Source organism: Ovis canadensis, chromosome 11 (genome assembly GCF_042477335.2).
Source record: "Ovis canadensis isolate MfBH-ARS-UI-01 breed Bighorn chromosome 11, ARS-UI_OviCan_v2, whole genome shotgun sequence".
NCBI lineage: Eukaryota > Metazoa > Chordata > Mammalia > Artiodactyla > Bovidae > Ovis > Ovis canadensis.
In genome coordinates, this window is record NC_091255.1 from 64,317,681 (window position 1) to 64,332,069 (window position 14,389).

Sequence of the window (14,389 nt, forward strand, 5' to 3'; positions counted from 1 at the left end):
AGAAAGAAAAAAAAAGTGCAAAGGGATTAAGGCCAGGCCAGAGTCACAACCCAAAGTCACAGGGAGGGAGATCAAGGAGTGAGGAACCGGGAAGCATCCTGGATTCAGCAGAAAGTCGTTGGTGACCTTGGAGAGAGCAGTTTCAGTGGAGCCATGGGGACAGCACCAGATTGCAGTGGATTGAGGAGTGAGTGGGAGGTGAGGGAGTGGAGACAGCTGGCCTGGACATTTTTTTCAAGATGTTGGGCCAAGAACGGAGAGAGATAGGGTGGTAACTTTAGATGGAACTAGAAATGAGTCTTTTTCTACGCTAACCAGGGAGTGGAGGAAAATACAGGACAAAAGAAATAATCAATAAACCCTATGGAGAGAAGCAGGGCGCAGATGTCAGGGCTGTTCTTAAGATGCGAAGGACCTACTTCTATTTCTGAAACTGACGGAGAAATGATCGACTGATTTGGAAGATAGATATCTGGTACTTTTCTTTGATGGATGTTGTTTATCCTCTTGGAAGTTGGGAGTCAAGCCATGAGTAAGGAGTTTGTAGGCTGAACCTTTTTCCCTCAGCCAGTCAAAGTACGGGGTTTCCAGCAGGACAGAGTAGTCAAAGCACTAAAGCACGAGCCTAGTGGGAAGTGGGCTGAGGCTGAAGCTTTAAAATTCGAAGGATGAGAGGCTGACTGAGAGGAAGTGTGATGTTCCTCTCATCCAGAGGAAAGCTGTATATGGGCCACCGAATGAGAGGTTCTTTTCCCCGAACCTCGTGCTGGGGCTTTGATTTTGGCTCTCCCTGCCTCGTCTAGTCAATCTGCCTTTCCCAGCTTGTCTCTCACGTCTAGGCCTCGAGCCTCCTTGTCCCCATCGAGGACCAGCTGGAAGCCATTTTGATTAAGCTCCACCACAGAAGGAGGACAATACAGCCCCGCCCAGAGCCAGGCGCGCCCCCGCGGCGGGCCGGGTGCGCGTGTCCGCGCCTCTTCCCGCCGGCCTGGCGGGCGCCGGGGCCAGGCCGGGGCGGCGCGGGGCGGGGGTTGGGGGTGGTTATGTAAGCGTTGCGCGCTCCCGCGAGGCAGCAACCAATGAGGAGCCTCGGTGGCTCGGGCTCGCGCACGCAGGGTGGGGGGAGGGAGCGCACGACGTGCGCGCGCCCTCTCCCTCCTCCACCGCTGCCGCCTCCTTCTTCTGCCGCTCCTGGTGCTGCTTGTGTGCTCGTTCCGTGCGGACCTGGTACCTCTTTTGTGAAGCGGCAGCTGAGGAGACTCCGGCGCTCGCCATGGCGGACGAAAAGCCCAAGGTGAGCTCGGCGCCGGCCTCCGCGCCTCGCCTTGCGGCCGGGGTCACGGCGCGGGCCGGGGTCCGGCCTGAGCCCGCCGCGGGCTCCCCGCGCCTTCCCGGGCCCCCCACGGGGCGGCCGCGGCTCAGGCCCCAGCGCTCCGCGCCATTTTCCTCCCTCCCCTCTTCCTCCCGCCCGCGCGGGAGGAGGCCCCGCCGCCCTCCCCCGCCCCCGGCCGCCTTGGAGTGCGCGCCGGGCGCGAGTTGGGCGGGCGAATCGCGGACACCCGCGGGCCCACTGGCCGCGAGCGGGGCTTCTCGGGCCCGGTTGGCCGGGCGCGCGTGACGAGGGGCGTTAGGGCGCGCGATGTCCCCACCCTCGGCGGACCCCGCGCCGGGGCGGGTGTTGCCGCCTCTGCGGTGGCGAGGAGTTCCCTCGGCCCAGGGCTTCCCCGCTCGGGGGTGGGGGCCGCAGGCATCTGGGGACCCCTGCCCCTGGCCGTACTGGTCGGCTGAGGGCTCGGGGCGAATCAATGGGCTGCCGATGGACTGGAAGCCGGATGCCTGTCGGGCCGTCCTGAGGGGCAGGGGTTGGGGGATTCCCGGGGAGTATTTCCCACATTTTTTGTCAGGATGGGCAGGGGCTTTTCCCTGGGTGCCAAGTAACCCTTAGCTTGCCGAGACCATGTGGTTTGGAGAAGTTGGAGGCAGATGTACGAGCAGAGAGACTTTGCAAGGCTTAACTTTTTTAACGTGAGTTTTGAGGCACCAGGCTTTTCCTTGGAGGACTAGGGCGCACACTTCTTCCTGGCACACGGGACTTTTCTTTTGGTTGGTTTTGTGACCCCCCCCCCACCCCTCGCCATTCCCTTCCCTTCTGAAGTGGTTTAGGGGCTACAGAATTCTTTCTGCACTTGATTTTGGTGAACTTCAGATTTTGTCGAAATCCACAAGGAAGACTTGGAATAAAACTGTGCATTTGACTCATGACAACAGAGGGGAGTGGAGAAAAGCTCTTAACTAAAAATAAACAAAAATGAAGCTGCTCATAGAGGCGAACAATAATAGTGGTTCTGAGTATTATTGTTGCTTCGGAGAGAATCAGAGGATATTCCTCAGTTAGGTGTTTGTTTTTTTAATGTAGTTTGAGATTTGTTAGTAAAGTTAATTTGCTAACTTTTTAACGAGATTTGTGATGAGTTTTGAATTGCAAGCTCTAGATTTTTGTTCCTTGCATTGTGTACTCAAAGCACTTTAAAAGGAGAAAGGATGCTTGTTTTTAACTGTTTTAGAGCAAAGATATATTTTGGGAGATGTCATTTTTTAAAACTCAGAATCAAAAGGGCATTGCAGTAAATTGAAGGGGATACATCGTTAAAAATCGATCGTTGATACTGATAGTATTGGAGGTAGGCTGCTTTTCTGTTAGCGACAGCTATTTAATATTGTTGCTTCAGGATTTATCATCTTTCAGATTGATTTCAGCAGCTGAAAACAGCTGTATGCTCTGTTGCCATACAGAATGAGAAACCTGTTGATTTCTGAAGTGACTTGGGCTGCTGCTGCTTTAAAAGGTGTTTGTCTTTCACATTTTCCAAATTATGCTTAAAATTTTTTTTTCTTCAACAGGAAGGAGTCAAGACTGAGAACAACGATCATATTAATTTGAAGGTGGCGGGGCAGGATGGTTCTGTGGTGCAGTTTAAGATTAAGAGGCATACACCACTTAGTAAACTAATGAAAGCCTATTGTGAACGACAGGTGAGGAGCTGACATGTGTACTTCCTCTGAATAAAACGGATTTTAAAAAACACAAACATTTTCTTGAGAAATAGAAACCAGCATAATGTGACAATAGATTGTTTTTGGTAGAATATATATATACAGTTATATACTTGACATATCAGAGTTTTATCATACACTTGGCTGTTGATTTTTCATGAAACCCCTTAAGATGGTTAATATACATGATTCTGGTTCTGTGACGTAATGCATTCTTGTCAGGCTCTTTTTTGACAATTTAAAATTTGTCTTGTGTTGAAACAGTTTATTTCGAGTATTTTAACCAACTTGGAAATAAAATGTGAGTTTAAAGACATTGCAAGTTTTCTGAAGCATGTAAAATTGTAATGTTTTCTTTTTATACTAATAGTAGAGGTCAGGCATAAACATTACTATATTAAACACATTTGAATTTTATTCAGAAAATAGTAAATTTTTTACATCCAGAAGAGGAAGTAGAAAACAGATGCTAGGAGGTAAATGTGAGCTTTAAGACAAAGAAGCTTCCTTTTGTGATGTTGAGTCTGTAACACTACAAGGCAACTTTAAAGTTGACTTTTTCAAGTATAGCAGAAACTAGTCGATCAGTTAATCCAACAGTGTTTTTCTTGCTTGACCCTGGGTAAATAACATATAAAATTTTGGAAAATTATTTTGTTAGATTAAAATAGTTTATCTACATTGCACACTGACCTAAAAATAGGTTCAAAATAAAGTTAAAATCTACAAGTTTCGAGGGGTGCCTCTACAAGTTGGGAGATTGAATTCGAGTTGATACTTGGGTCTCCTTTATGACGTTGAAAGGCTTCTTAAAGAAACCGAAAACTTGAGTTTGAAGTTTTATTTTATGCCTAATTTACTTATATAACAGAATATTGTGATCATAATTTTTTATATAGGTAAGCTTTTTCATAATTCTTTACAAAGTACAAAGTGTACTATTATTTGAAGCAGTTTGGTTAAATCCTGTAACAGTAAACACATACTTATTAATTATGCTAAAGAGTATCTACAGTATTTTAGCAATAATACCCCTTCAGGTTACAGCGGAATTTTAAAAGGTGGAACTTTTATGTAGCACAATCTTATACAAAATAGAAACTCATGCTTAGATTTGGTAACTTTTTACAAAATTCTCTGCATATCATGCCTAACTTTTCTCTGATTACTAGTAAATTTTAGCTTTCATTTAAAACTGGACTGAAATTTTTGAACTTAGAGAAAGATACATTGAATACCCATGAGTCTACCCCCTAGATTAACAGTTTACGTATTTATTTATTTTTGCCAGATGCATATAAACTGGGGCATTATACTGTGTCCCAGAAAAAGTAAAGCACATCTGCTGTATTCCAGATTTTCCTTTTATAGGGAATTGTTCTATAAGGTCAGGTAGTAGGTCAATCAAGGATTTTTTAGTTTTCCTTCTGTGTTAGGATAAATCTACTGTACTGCCCAGATTAAAGTTTTCTTTGATTTTTTTTCAGTTATTAGGCGTAAGGTTGGGATTATATTTGACTACACGTATTAAGGCCATTCTTACTTTGCACTACAGGAAAAAACATTGGCAGTCCATGAAGAATGTAATTCTACTGTATATCCATTGGAATGCAAATAGGATTTGAAGATAGTATCCAGGAAGAATTTGGAAAGATGTTTATTCCCATTTTCCTCTTAAATGGGGGATAACCTCCAAGTTTTGAGTGACAGAAGGTCCCTATTTACTTTTCAAGTGGTTTCTCCAGTTCTAAGGAGGAGGACTGAGTCCTTGCTTTTTAAGTGTGGTACATGTTATTTAAAAAAAAAAAAAAAACCTCAGTATTTATCCCATCTAATTTGCAGAACTTAAGTTTTTTGGCAGGTGAGGAAGAAGACCAAGAATTTCCTATCAAGGTTCTAATTGAATGCTCATATTTACTTTCTAATGCACTCATTTGGCATTGGATCTCTGGAGGAGTCCCAGTGAATGCCTACTAGGCACCTCAGACTAAACATGCAAAAGAGGATCCTTGATTCTATTAGAAATCTTTCTGTGGTGTCCCCACTCAGTAAATAGCATCATTTTACATCTAGTTGCCAAAACCTTAGGATCTTCCTTGATGATGTATCATAACTGAAAATCCACCACCCAGTTTTGTTCTCTGTCTAAACTTAGCCCAATACAATAGTCACAAGCCGTATGTGACCGATTACCACTTGAAATGTGGCTAGTCCAAATTGAAGTGTGCTGCAAAGTGTAAAATAAATGCCAGATTTTGGAAAGTCGGTATGACAAAAGGTTCAGTTGTTAAAATGTTGATTGCATGTCGAAGTGATAGTATTTTAATTATGTTGAGTTAAAACATTTCTGTTAAGCTTTTACTTATTTTTAACTTTCTTGTATGGCAGCTAGAAAACTTAAAATTACATGTATGGCTCACACTGTATTTCTGTTTGATAGTGCTGAGCTCTCAAACCATTTTTACTCTACACTTGATTACTACCTCAGGGACTTCTCTGATTTCAAAGTGCCCTTTTTCACTCAGTTCTCTTTGTTTCGATGCTTTTTTCAGTGATTATTGTATTTACCTGTCTGTGCAGTAAAATGTAAGCTCCATGAGCATAGGGCTGTTTTGTTCACTGTTTCTCTAGTTCCTGGACCAGTATTGGCTTATATGTTTATAAGATGATAGAGATTCAGACTAGTATCTCTGGAGTTTGGTTTCTAAGTAAGTTTTTCATTCACATGTAGAATTAGTTTGCCCGCTTTATATCAGCCACAGATCCTTCAGCTAAATGACTGAGAGCATAGTATTCCATTCTAGTATAAATTTACCCTAACCCTAGTTGTTTTCTAGGGTGTCAAGTGGTTTCAGAGAACCCAGAATTGGTTTAGTCCAGTTCATTTTTGTGAAATGAAGAAGTGGGAACATGTAGAGATAGCCTCACACAGCTCTTCTGGGGCACAATTAAAGCTCAATGTTGAGATTTATACATAAGAGAAAACCAAATACTGGTTTAGTGTAAATTCATTGTTTAACTTTACATAGTTTATGGAATCTTAAAAGCCAGTTTCCTGAATTTTGGACTTTTCATCTCCAGCAAAATAAAAGAGCTTTTATTGATAAGGAAAAGCATAAAAAGGTGGCAATAAAGAAGTACAGTTTGCTTGTGTTCTTCTGGCCCTGTCTTCCTCTGCCCCCCTCCTTATTTTAAGTGGTCACACCATTGACCTTACGTCCTTATCAGTCGATGTAGTGAGGGAAGAACACGGCATATAAAAGGTGCTTAGTGTTTTGTTGAAGCAATCGTCTCCAATCTAGTGTTTGTAAATATGTAATAGTAGTAATGGCTTGGCATTGGCTTCTTGGTTGCTTTGTGTAATCACAAACTAAATTTGAAAGTCGTGAGGAATGAATTAGGTTATGGCTGTCACCTACCTAGTGGGGGATTGCTTGTGTTCCTCAAGACAAGGGCTAGTCTGGAAGTGGGTGGTATGTGTCAAAGACTAGAGTTGTAAAGGAAGCAGTATGTTACAGGTAGTTTTAAAGACAAATTCAGTGAATCCTTGTTGAATAAGGGACTACAGGTGTTACATGAGTGTTTGTGGAATACTTGATCTCAATATTTTTAATCCTAGCAACTCAGTTTAATTTTCTCTTAATAAAGCAAAGAGTGTGTAACAAGAGTTATAGTTTGTAATTTGTGCATGTTACAGGAATGACTTTGTGTAAGACACTTCCAAGAAAGCTATTTTTCTAGTTAATATATTCACAGCATACCTCCAAAGATACTTTATTTTCTATCTTGGTCTCATTTGGCTACAGTTACCAACAGCTTCACTATTTTGTTCCTTTCCCTTTCCCACCCCTGTGACAGGTAGGTAATTCTTGAATAAGTTAAACATTGGAGTCCCCTTTGCAGAAAGTTGCATGTTTAGGCTCATTTATCTGCTTAAATGCACATAAAAATTTCTTTAACTTAAACTCTAGTAATAGAATTTATTAGTTAAGCTCTAGTAATAGAATGAAAAACATACTATAGTTTAGAGAAAGTAAAAGTCACCCCAAATCACTTAACCAGTATGGAAATCTTAACATAATCTTAACTGTTTCTTTGCATTCTTATTACGTTCAAATGCTTTGTCCAGGGTTTGTCAATGAGGCAGATCAGATTCCGATTTGACGGGCAGCCAATCAATGAAACAGACACACCTGCACAGGTAAGAATCTCTCTGTGCTAACTTGAAAGCAAATGTGTTCATAATTTTCTCAGCAGCTTTGTTAATTTGTGAACTTCTAGTCATTGGAGTATAGTTCTTTATCAGAGTTCAAAGCTATGTAAGATATGGCCAAAGGGGAACAAAAAGAAAAAACAGGAATAAATTCAGGAAGTGCCAATGGTTTTTTAATAACTACTTATCACTTAGTAAAGCTAGTAGGTCATTTTATTTTAATCCAAGTTTTCCTCTTGCCAGCATCATTTGGAAGATAATAAAATTCCTGTCTGTTGCTTCAGATTGTTTTCCTTCTGTTTTCATTGCTGCAACTCTAAATCATACTCAGGGTTTCTCACAAGTGATTGATTGGCTATTGTAGCCATTTTAGTTCCTCCTGAAGTCTTGATTACGTATATTTCTGAACTGAAGGGAATCTAGTGGTTGTAACTGCAAGTCTCTTGATAGCTTGTGTTTCATAGGCTGTCTGTTTCCAGACCCTTAATTGTTTGATCCCTTAATCTCTACATATAACCTCAGTTATTCTGTCAGTTTGTAGGGAATCGACTGGGCTACCTTCTGTAGCAGAAATTTTTTGTCTTTGTTTCTTTTTACCTTCTGAAATTCAGTTTAAGACTTCCAGTTTTGGGGAAAAAAATTGATAGCAGAAATTTAAATTGGACCCCTGTACTTTTGAATTTATCACCCCCATAAAAAATTGGAAGTTATAAATATGAGTGAAACAGAACATCCAGATTTTGTTTTTGTTGATAATCTTCAAAAATTTCACATCTTATTTTCTGTTGGTGAGTCTCTAAGAAGCAGTTATAGTGTGTAGCCACAAGGAGGAGCTGAATTCTCTTGAATGAGAGAAAAAGCTCTCCTGCATCCTTCAGAAGCATTTAAACTTTCACTATAAAATTTAAAAACATTTCGGTAGTTTCATTTTAGTAGATAGGCTGAAGACCAGTTTTGATGGTTTTAAAAGAATTAAACCATTATGCTGGGCTCTGATGATAATGTATTTTCTGTTTTTTGAAACTCTCACCCACCACCAGAAAGTTCCGGAACTTGTCTGTTACGCTAACTGCAAATAATTAAACCTAGGGAAGGTTTGTTCACAAGCTGCATTTATAAAATCTTCAAATTGAATTTGGAATTGACCATTTTAGCATTTGGAATTGAATTTGTTTTAGAATAAAACTGACTCATTTTAGAATTGTTCTTCCAGTATTTATTAAGTAGCAGAATTGTATAAATTAGAACATCTTAGCAGCCAGTTTTAACAGCAGTATAATTGTTAATGCACTTAGCATTTTTTAGATACTTTGACTCATTGAATTCTTATAACTGAATGATACTCCATTTTACAAATAGAGAATTGAGACTTAATATTTTAATACTTTAGCCCTACTTATACTATGATTCAACTTCATTAGAAACAGTTCCCTTTTGATTTTAACAAGTCTGTTTTTCCCATATGCCTTTCCTTACTGCATAGTGGTAACCACTGCTTTGTACATAGGCAAAGATATATTCCTGTTGTACACATAGTTAGACAAAATTAAAAATATGTGTACAAATGTAATACTATATTGTATTTGATGCCTGGTTTTTAAATTTTTTAGCCCAATATTGTCTCTAAGGGATATTTCCTTTTCTGCATGTGTAAATCTATTTATTCTTTAATAATAGCCACATAGTATTTCATATATGAATGTACCATATTTCTTTGGGTTTTTGATAATTTGGTTATTTCCAGGTTTTTGCTCATCTAAACGTTGCATTGAGATCCTTCATACATATCACTTTTATTTTAAGTAATGAAAAATGAGAAGATATAACTTATGGTCATACTCATTTTTTCAACTTAAAAACTCAGTTTTCTATAATGTTAATAAAAAAGACCAAGTGAAAGATTATTCAAACCTAAGTCTAATGCTACTTTAAGCTGTGGGACATCTGAAATAACACTGAGGGGGTAGAACTCATTCAGGATATTTTAAGTCTAATAGTTAAACATTTTAAGAACTGAATAACCAATGGTGGATTATTTTTTCTCATTTATGCTAGTTGGAGATGGAAGATGAAGATACAATTGATGTATTCCAGCAGCAGACAGGAGGTGTCTACTAAAAAGGGAACCTGCTACTTTACTCCAGAATTCTGTTCCTCCAGACCAAGAAGACATTCTCAATTAGAAAACCGCAATTTGGTTCCACCACATCCTGACTACTACAGTATAGTTTCTCTATTCTTTCATTCTCCCCTTCCCCATTCCTTTATTGTACATAAAGTAACTGGTGTATGTGCACAAGCATATTGCATTTTTTTTTTAACTAAATGGCCAATGGTATGTTTTGATTGACATCAAATGGAGATGGGATGGGGAAAAATACTGATTCTGTGAAAATACCCCCTTTTCTCCATTAGTGGCATGCTCATCAGCTCTTATCTTTATATTCCAGTAAGTTATTTTGCTCTCACTGTTTAACAAAAAAAAGAACAACATAAAAATTCTTGCATACCTTGTTCGATTGGAGAATTTTAATGTTTTTCATTTATCATTGTAAAACCAAGGACAATTTTATAACTTTTTTGTACGTAGCTGTTACATGTAGGGCAATCTGTCTTTAAGTAGGGATAAATTACTCTAAAAGAAATGAATCCTAGATAGTTTTCCCTTCAAGTCAAGCGTCTTGTTGTTTAAATAAACTTCTTGTTTAAAATGAGCTGTTTTCTTTATTCTGAGGAATATTAAGTAGAAAGTTGAAGCTTAGAGGAAAACATGACCTGAATAGGCCTACTAAAAGTAACATTTCAAGGAAGAAATAAAGCTACTTTGCATTTCTGACAGACTAACGCAAAACAAAGAACAACAAAGTTACGTAAATGATTAGCAAGGAATGCTTCAGCCTCCATTCAGAAAGTTTAGTCAATTTCAAGTATGCAACTTTTACTAGCAAAAAATTGGGCCATAGTGTGGGTTTACTCTCTAAGTGTTCTTTTCTGTAACCACTACCTGAGGCAGAGTCGATTAGTACACAGGACTAGGAAAAAGTTCTGATTTTGCTGACTGCTGATGTATCACACTTCACCATTCTAATCTTCATTTTGTCTGATGGTAAATACTCCCTAGCCTAAAATAGAGTTTTTGTTCCTTATTTAAGGATCTTAAGTGACAAAACATTTTTACCTATATATATATATATATGTGTGTGTGTGTGTGTGTATATATATATACTTACAGCAATTAAATATGCAGATCACTACAGTTTTTAAATTCAAATGTATAGGGAAAGAAAACAACTACAGAACCAATAGAATATTGGAGCTGGAAAGATGTAATGACTAATTCTAACCCTGTTTTAAATATGAGAAGGCTGAGGTCCAGGGGATAATTTGTCCCACAGTTATTAATAGATGGCTATCGAACTGGGATTAGAGATTAGGTTTTCTGATGACTTAATGGAGTTTTGCAATAATGGTTCTCAAGAAACAATTCCCACCCTCGCTGCCTAAATGTGGCCTTTTGAATGGAGACCACATGAACTGTCATGCACTCTATTCTGTTGCAGTGTGGTTTGTCTTATATTCCCCGTTTCTACAGTGAATGAAATTTCCAAGAGAGAGTGGGAATTGCATAGGTTCCTGACTGTAAGTTAAATCAACAGAAGTTTTTATTTTCCTGTATGTGTAGTGTGCCAGCCTGTTTTTACAATTTATATTGTGAAATAATGTGAGAAGCCTGCCCCCAGGAATTCTTAGATCAGGTAAGTACATTTCTCTTGTCCTAGGTACTATTAAGTAGTGGAATTTTGTTGTCCCCAAAGGTAAAGTTAGAATTGAAATTCAAGCCAGAGAACTTTATTAAGGAAGGATTCTTTTTTAACACTTTGAAAATAAGCGAATTGTTGAAAATGCTGAAAGTAATTGTAGCATTTTAATTTTTTTTTGGCTTGGGAGGAGAGGTTCAAGTGATGGGAGTTATACTACTGTTTTGGTTAACTGTTAGGATAGTTTTGCTAAACACTTTATTGCTATGCTCACATATCCACATGTTTGCATCTCAGAAGTAGCAAATAGTATCTAAGTGAACCCAGTCTGTATAGTCAGTCCTGTCTGACTCTGACCCCATGGATTGTAACCTTTCAGGCTCTGTCCATGGGATTCTCCAGGCAAGAATACTGGAGCGGGTTGCCATTGTCTTCCCAGCCATTTTCCCAACACAGGGATTGAACCCGTCTCTTGTATCTCCTACATTGGCAGGTGGGTTCTTAACCTCTAGCGCCACCTGGGAAGACTTCATACAAGCTGCTTTTGATCTCAAAAGGCATTAGCAACTTTTCAGAAGTAAGAGTATCAACTTACTTGGCTTACTGTTTTTCTTCTTTATGTTTTCATGGAAATTAATTGGGTGATTAGGTTACATTGTGTCTAAAGAGGGTGAGGTTGAATGGAACAGGAAGAAGTAAACAGTTGAAGGAGAAACTGGAGACTTGAGTCAGTGTGTAATTGTGTAGGGGATTGTGACACAAGGAGGTCTGTAAAGATGATGGAATCCCAGGATTTGAGGGAGGCCCATTGGAAAGGTTTTCTAAGGTCGTCGTGGGGGCTGTGAGGGGCAGCTGTGCCACAGAGGGTTATTTTTGAGTTGGAATGAGGCTTCTTTTAAATATGACTGACTGGATCATGGTTTTTCATTAGAATCTCCTGGTGAGCTTTTAAAAAATAACAGTGCCTGGGCCCTACACCCAGAAATATATTTTCAGTGCAATATGGAACTGAGAGAGCCAAGCACCTCATGGTAAAGATTAAATGAGATGTTTCGGCCATCTTAACAATCCCTTCCGTGTACTGAACTCTTTAATTTTATGTACTTATTTGTCTTAGTTGCATCGTGTAGGATCTCTCTTTGAGGTGCACAGACTCATGTTGGGGCAGAGGGGCTCAGAAGTCGCAGCGTGCTGATTCTAGTTCTGGCGCACAGGTTTGGAGCATGGGGGCTCAGTGCGGCTCTTGGGCTTAGCTGCTCCATGGCATGTGGGATCTTGAGTCCCTGACTAGGGTTCGAACCTGTATCCCCTGCATTGGAAGGCAGAATCTTAGCCATGACCGCCAGGGAAGTTCCATGTTTAATTTTAAATAAAAATTATTTTCAGTATGAAGTAAGTTCTCTGCCTGGGGCATCAACTGAATACCATAATCCCTACCAATTGGCCTGTATTTTCTTTTCATTTCAAAAACTGAATATATGTTTCTTTAGGTTTTTGAATAAATGCTTAATACTAAATTGTGCCCTAACCAGTCTTAAAGGAAAAACAATCCTCAAGATTTTAATGATTCTCTAATACTTTAGAACCAAAGGACTCATTCACAGGATGCTTCAATATTTTGATTATCTGGGTAATGATTTGAGGGTTAGTCCAGGATTTAGTAAGAAATATATGTGTTTTGTACTGACTGGTATGTGTAGTGGCTAACTAATGGAAATAGTGGAACATAATTAGAACAGAGTATATAAACAGGTTAGGAATTTAATCTGTTATTTGGAATGTGGAGTGTTATTTCCCTGTAAGCAGTGACATGTGACAATGTATGAGCTCATTTTAGGATTTCCTACGCCCTTAGGGCCTTTGTGAAAAGTCCAAGAATTTTCATGTAATACTTTTCTTTGCACTAGATATTTTAAGAAGTATTATGTGGCTCATTTTGCAACAAGTTACAGAATATGGAATATTAAGAATTTTCCCATTTTCTGAGCATACCCTTTTAAGTTACTTGATATTTGTAATTTTAGTAACTACTTTGTAAAAGAGCTTAAATTCACCTTAGAACAGGATAGATTGTTTAGATTTTTCTTTTAATTAAATAGAAAACTTGGGATTGAGGAAAGAAGACAAAAATCACTATCTTACTCAGCTTTTAGTATGAGAAGAGCAGGAAAAAAATAGGGAAATAGGAACCATGCTCTTCCTCTTTGTATTTCAGAATGACCAGAGGGCATGTCAGACCTTAGTAGAGTGTGCATACCTTTTTGTTTAACTTTGGAGAAAGAGAAGGCAAGAATATGACAAAGCCATTTTCCATATTTGAGGCCTCTAGGTTGGTTCATTTAATTTACTTAATGGCAAATAAGTTTTAAGAGAAACTAAACTCCTTGGGCTGTTTTTCTCTCAGTGGCATTGATCTGCCTTTTTTCTTTTTTTGTGTGGTGAGGATACAGCTAAGAAAAGAATGGACAGATGTATACTAAATTTGGCTCTAGGAGTGATGGATGCAGAATGTATGTATGAGTGATATACTTATGGAGCATGCTGCAGTAGGGGATGAAAGTGAAACTTGTTGGGCTGTTCATTAATTAAAAGTCACTCAACCAAGTTCAGAAGCACATGACCAGTATTTCCTTTTAGTAATAAGGAATAGAAAACATTAAGAGTATGTATTGAAGTATGGTTAAACATATGTAGTTGCTATTCATGTAGATCAAAAGCAGATATCTGCAGTGTCGTATGGTTCAACCTAACATGTGTATTGGATCACAGGGAAAGACACTATTCGAAGAGGCTGGTTCAAACCCAATTGCAGAATCTAGGTAGAATAAATTCCAGTAAGGAGACTATGTAGATGGCCTATTTCCTCTGGCATTTTGGAACAAATAGGACAAGTTGAAATTATGGGCACCTCAGTTTACCTAGTAATGGGAAAGCTGGTAACATCGAAGACACAAACAAATGTGTGAGAACAAAGATATGCTGCCCCTGCTGAGTCGCTTCAGTCGTGTCCAACTCTGTGTAACCCCATAGACGGCAGCTCACTAGGCTCCTCTGTCCCTGGGATTCTCCAGGCAAGAACACTGGAGTTGGTTGCCATTGCCTCCTCCCAAAGAGATGCTACAGTAGTGCATTTTTTGTGTTTGGTGAAAATTTATTTATCTGTAATAGGCACAAGTGTACAAGTAGTGAAGAACAACTAGCAGATTTTTCTATTTTAAGTTGTACATGGCATACTTGGATAACACTGTCCACACCCTCAGCAACAAATATAAAAAGCAACAGGATTCCTGTCCAAATAAAAATTTATTAGGGCCTTAATCATTTTCTGACATGTTTTAAATAGTAAAGATTTTTCTGCCACATG

The 14,389-nt window shown here is 39.2% G+C and overlaps 1 protein-coding gene across 1 annotated transcript; it reads left to right on the forward strand.

Moving 5' to 3' along the window:
- Positions 1-642: 642 nt before the first annotated feature.
- Positions 643-9,978, forward strand: SUMO2 (small ubiquitin like modifier 2). The gene is made up of 4 exons (XM_069542225.1): positions 643-1,294; positions 2,902-3,033; positions 7,184-7,255; positions 9,323-9,978. The coding sequence occupies exons 1-4, from the start codon at positions 1,274-1,276 to the stop codon at positions 9,383-9,385; spliced, it is 288 nt and encodes a 95-aa protein (XP_069398326.1). The 5' UTR covers positions 643-1,273; the 3' UTR covers positions 9,386-9,978.
- Positions 9,979-14,389: the final 4,411 nt, after the last annotated feature.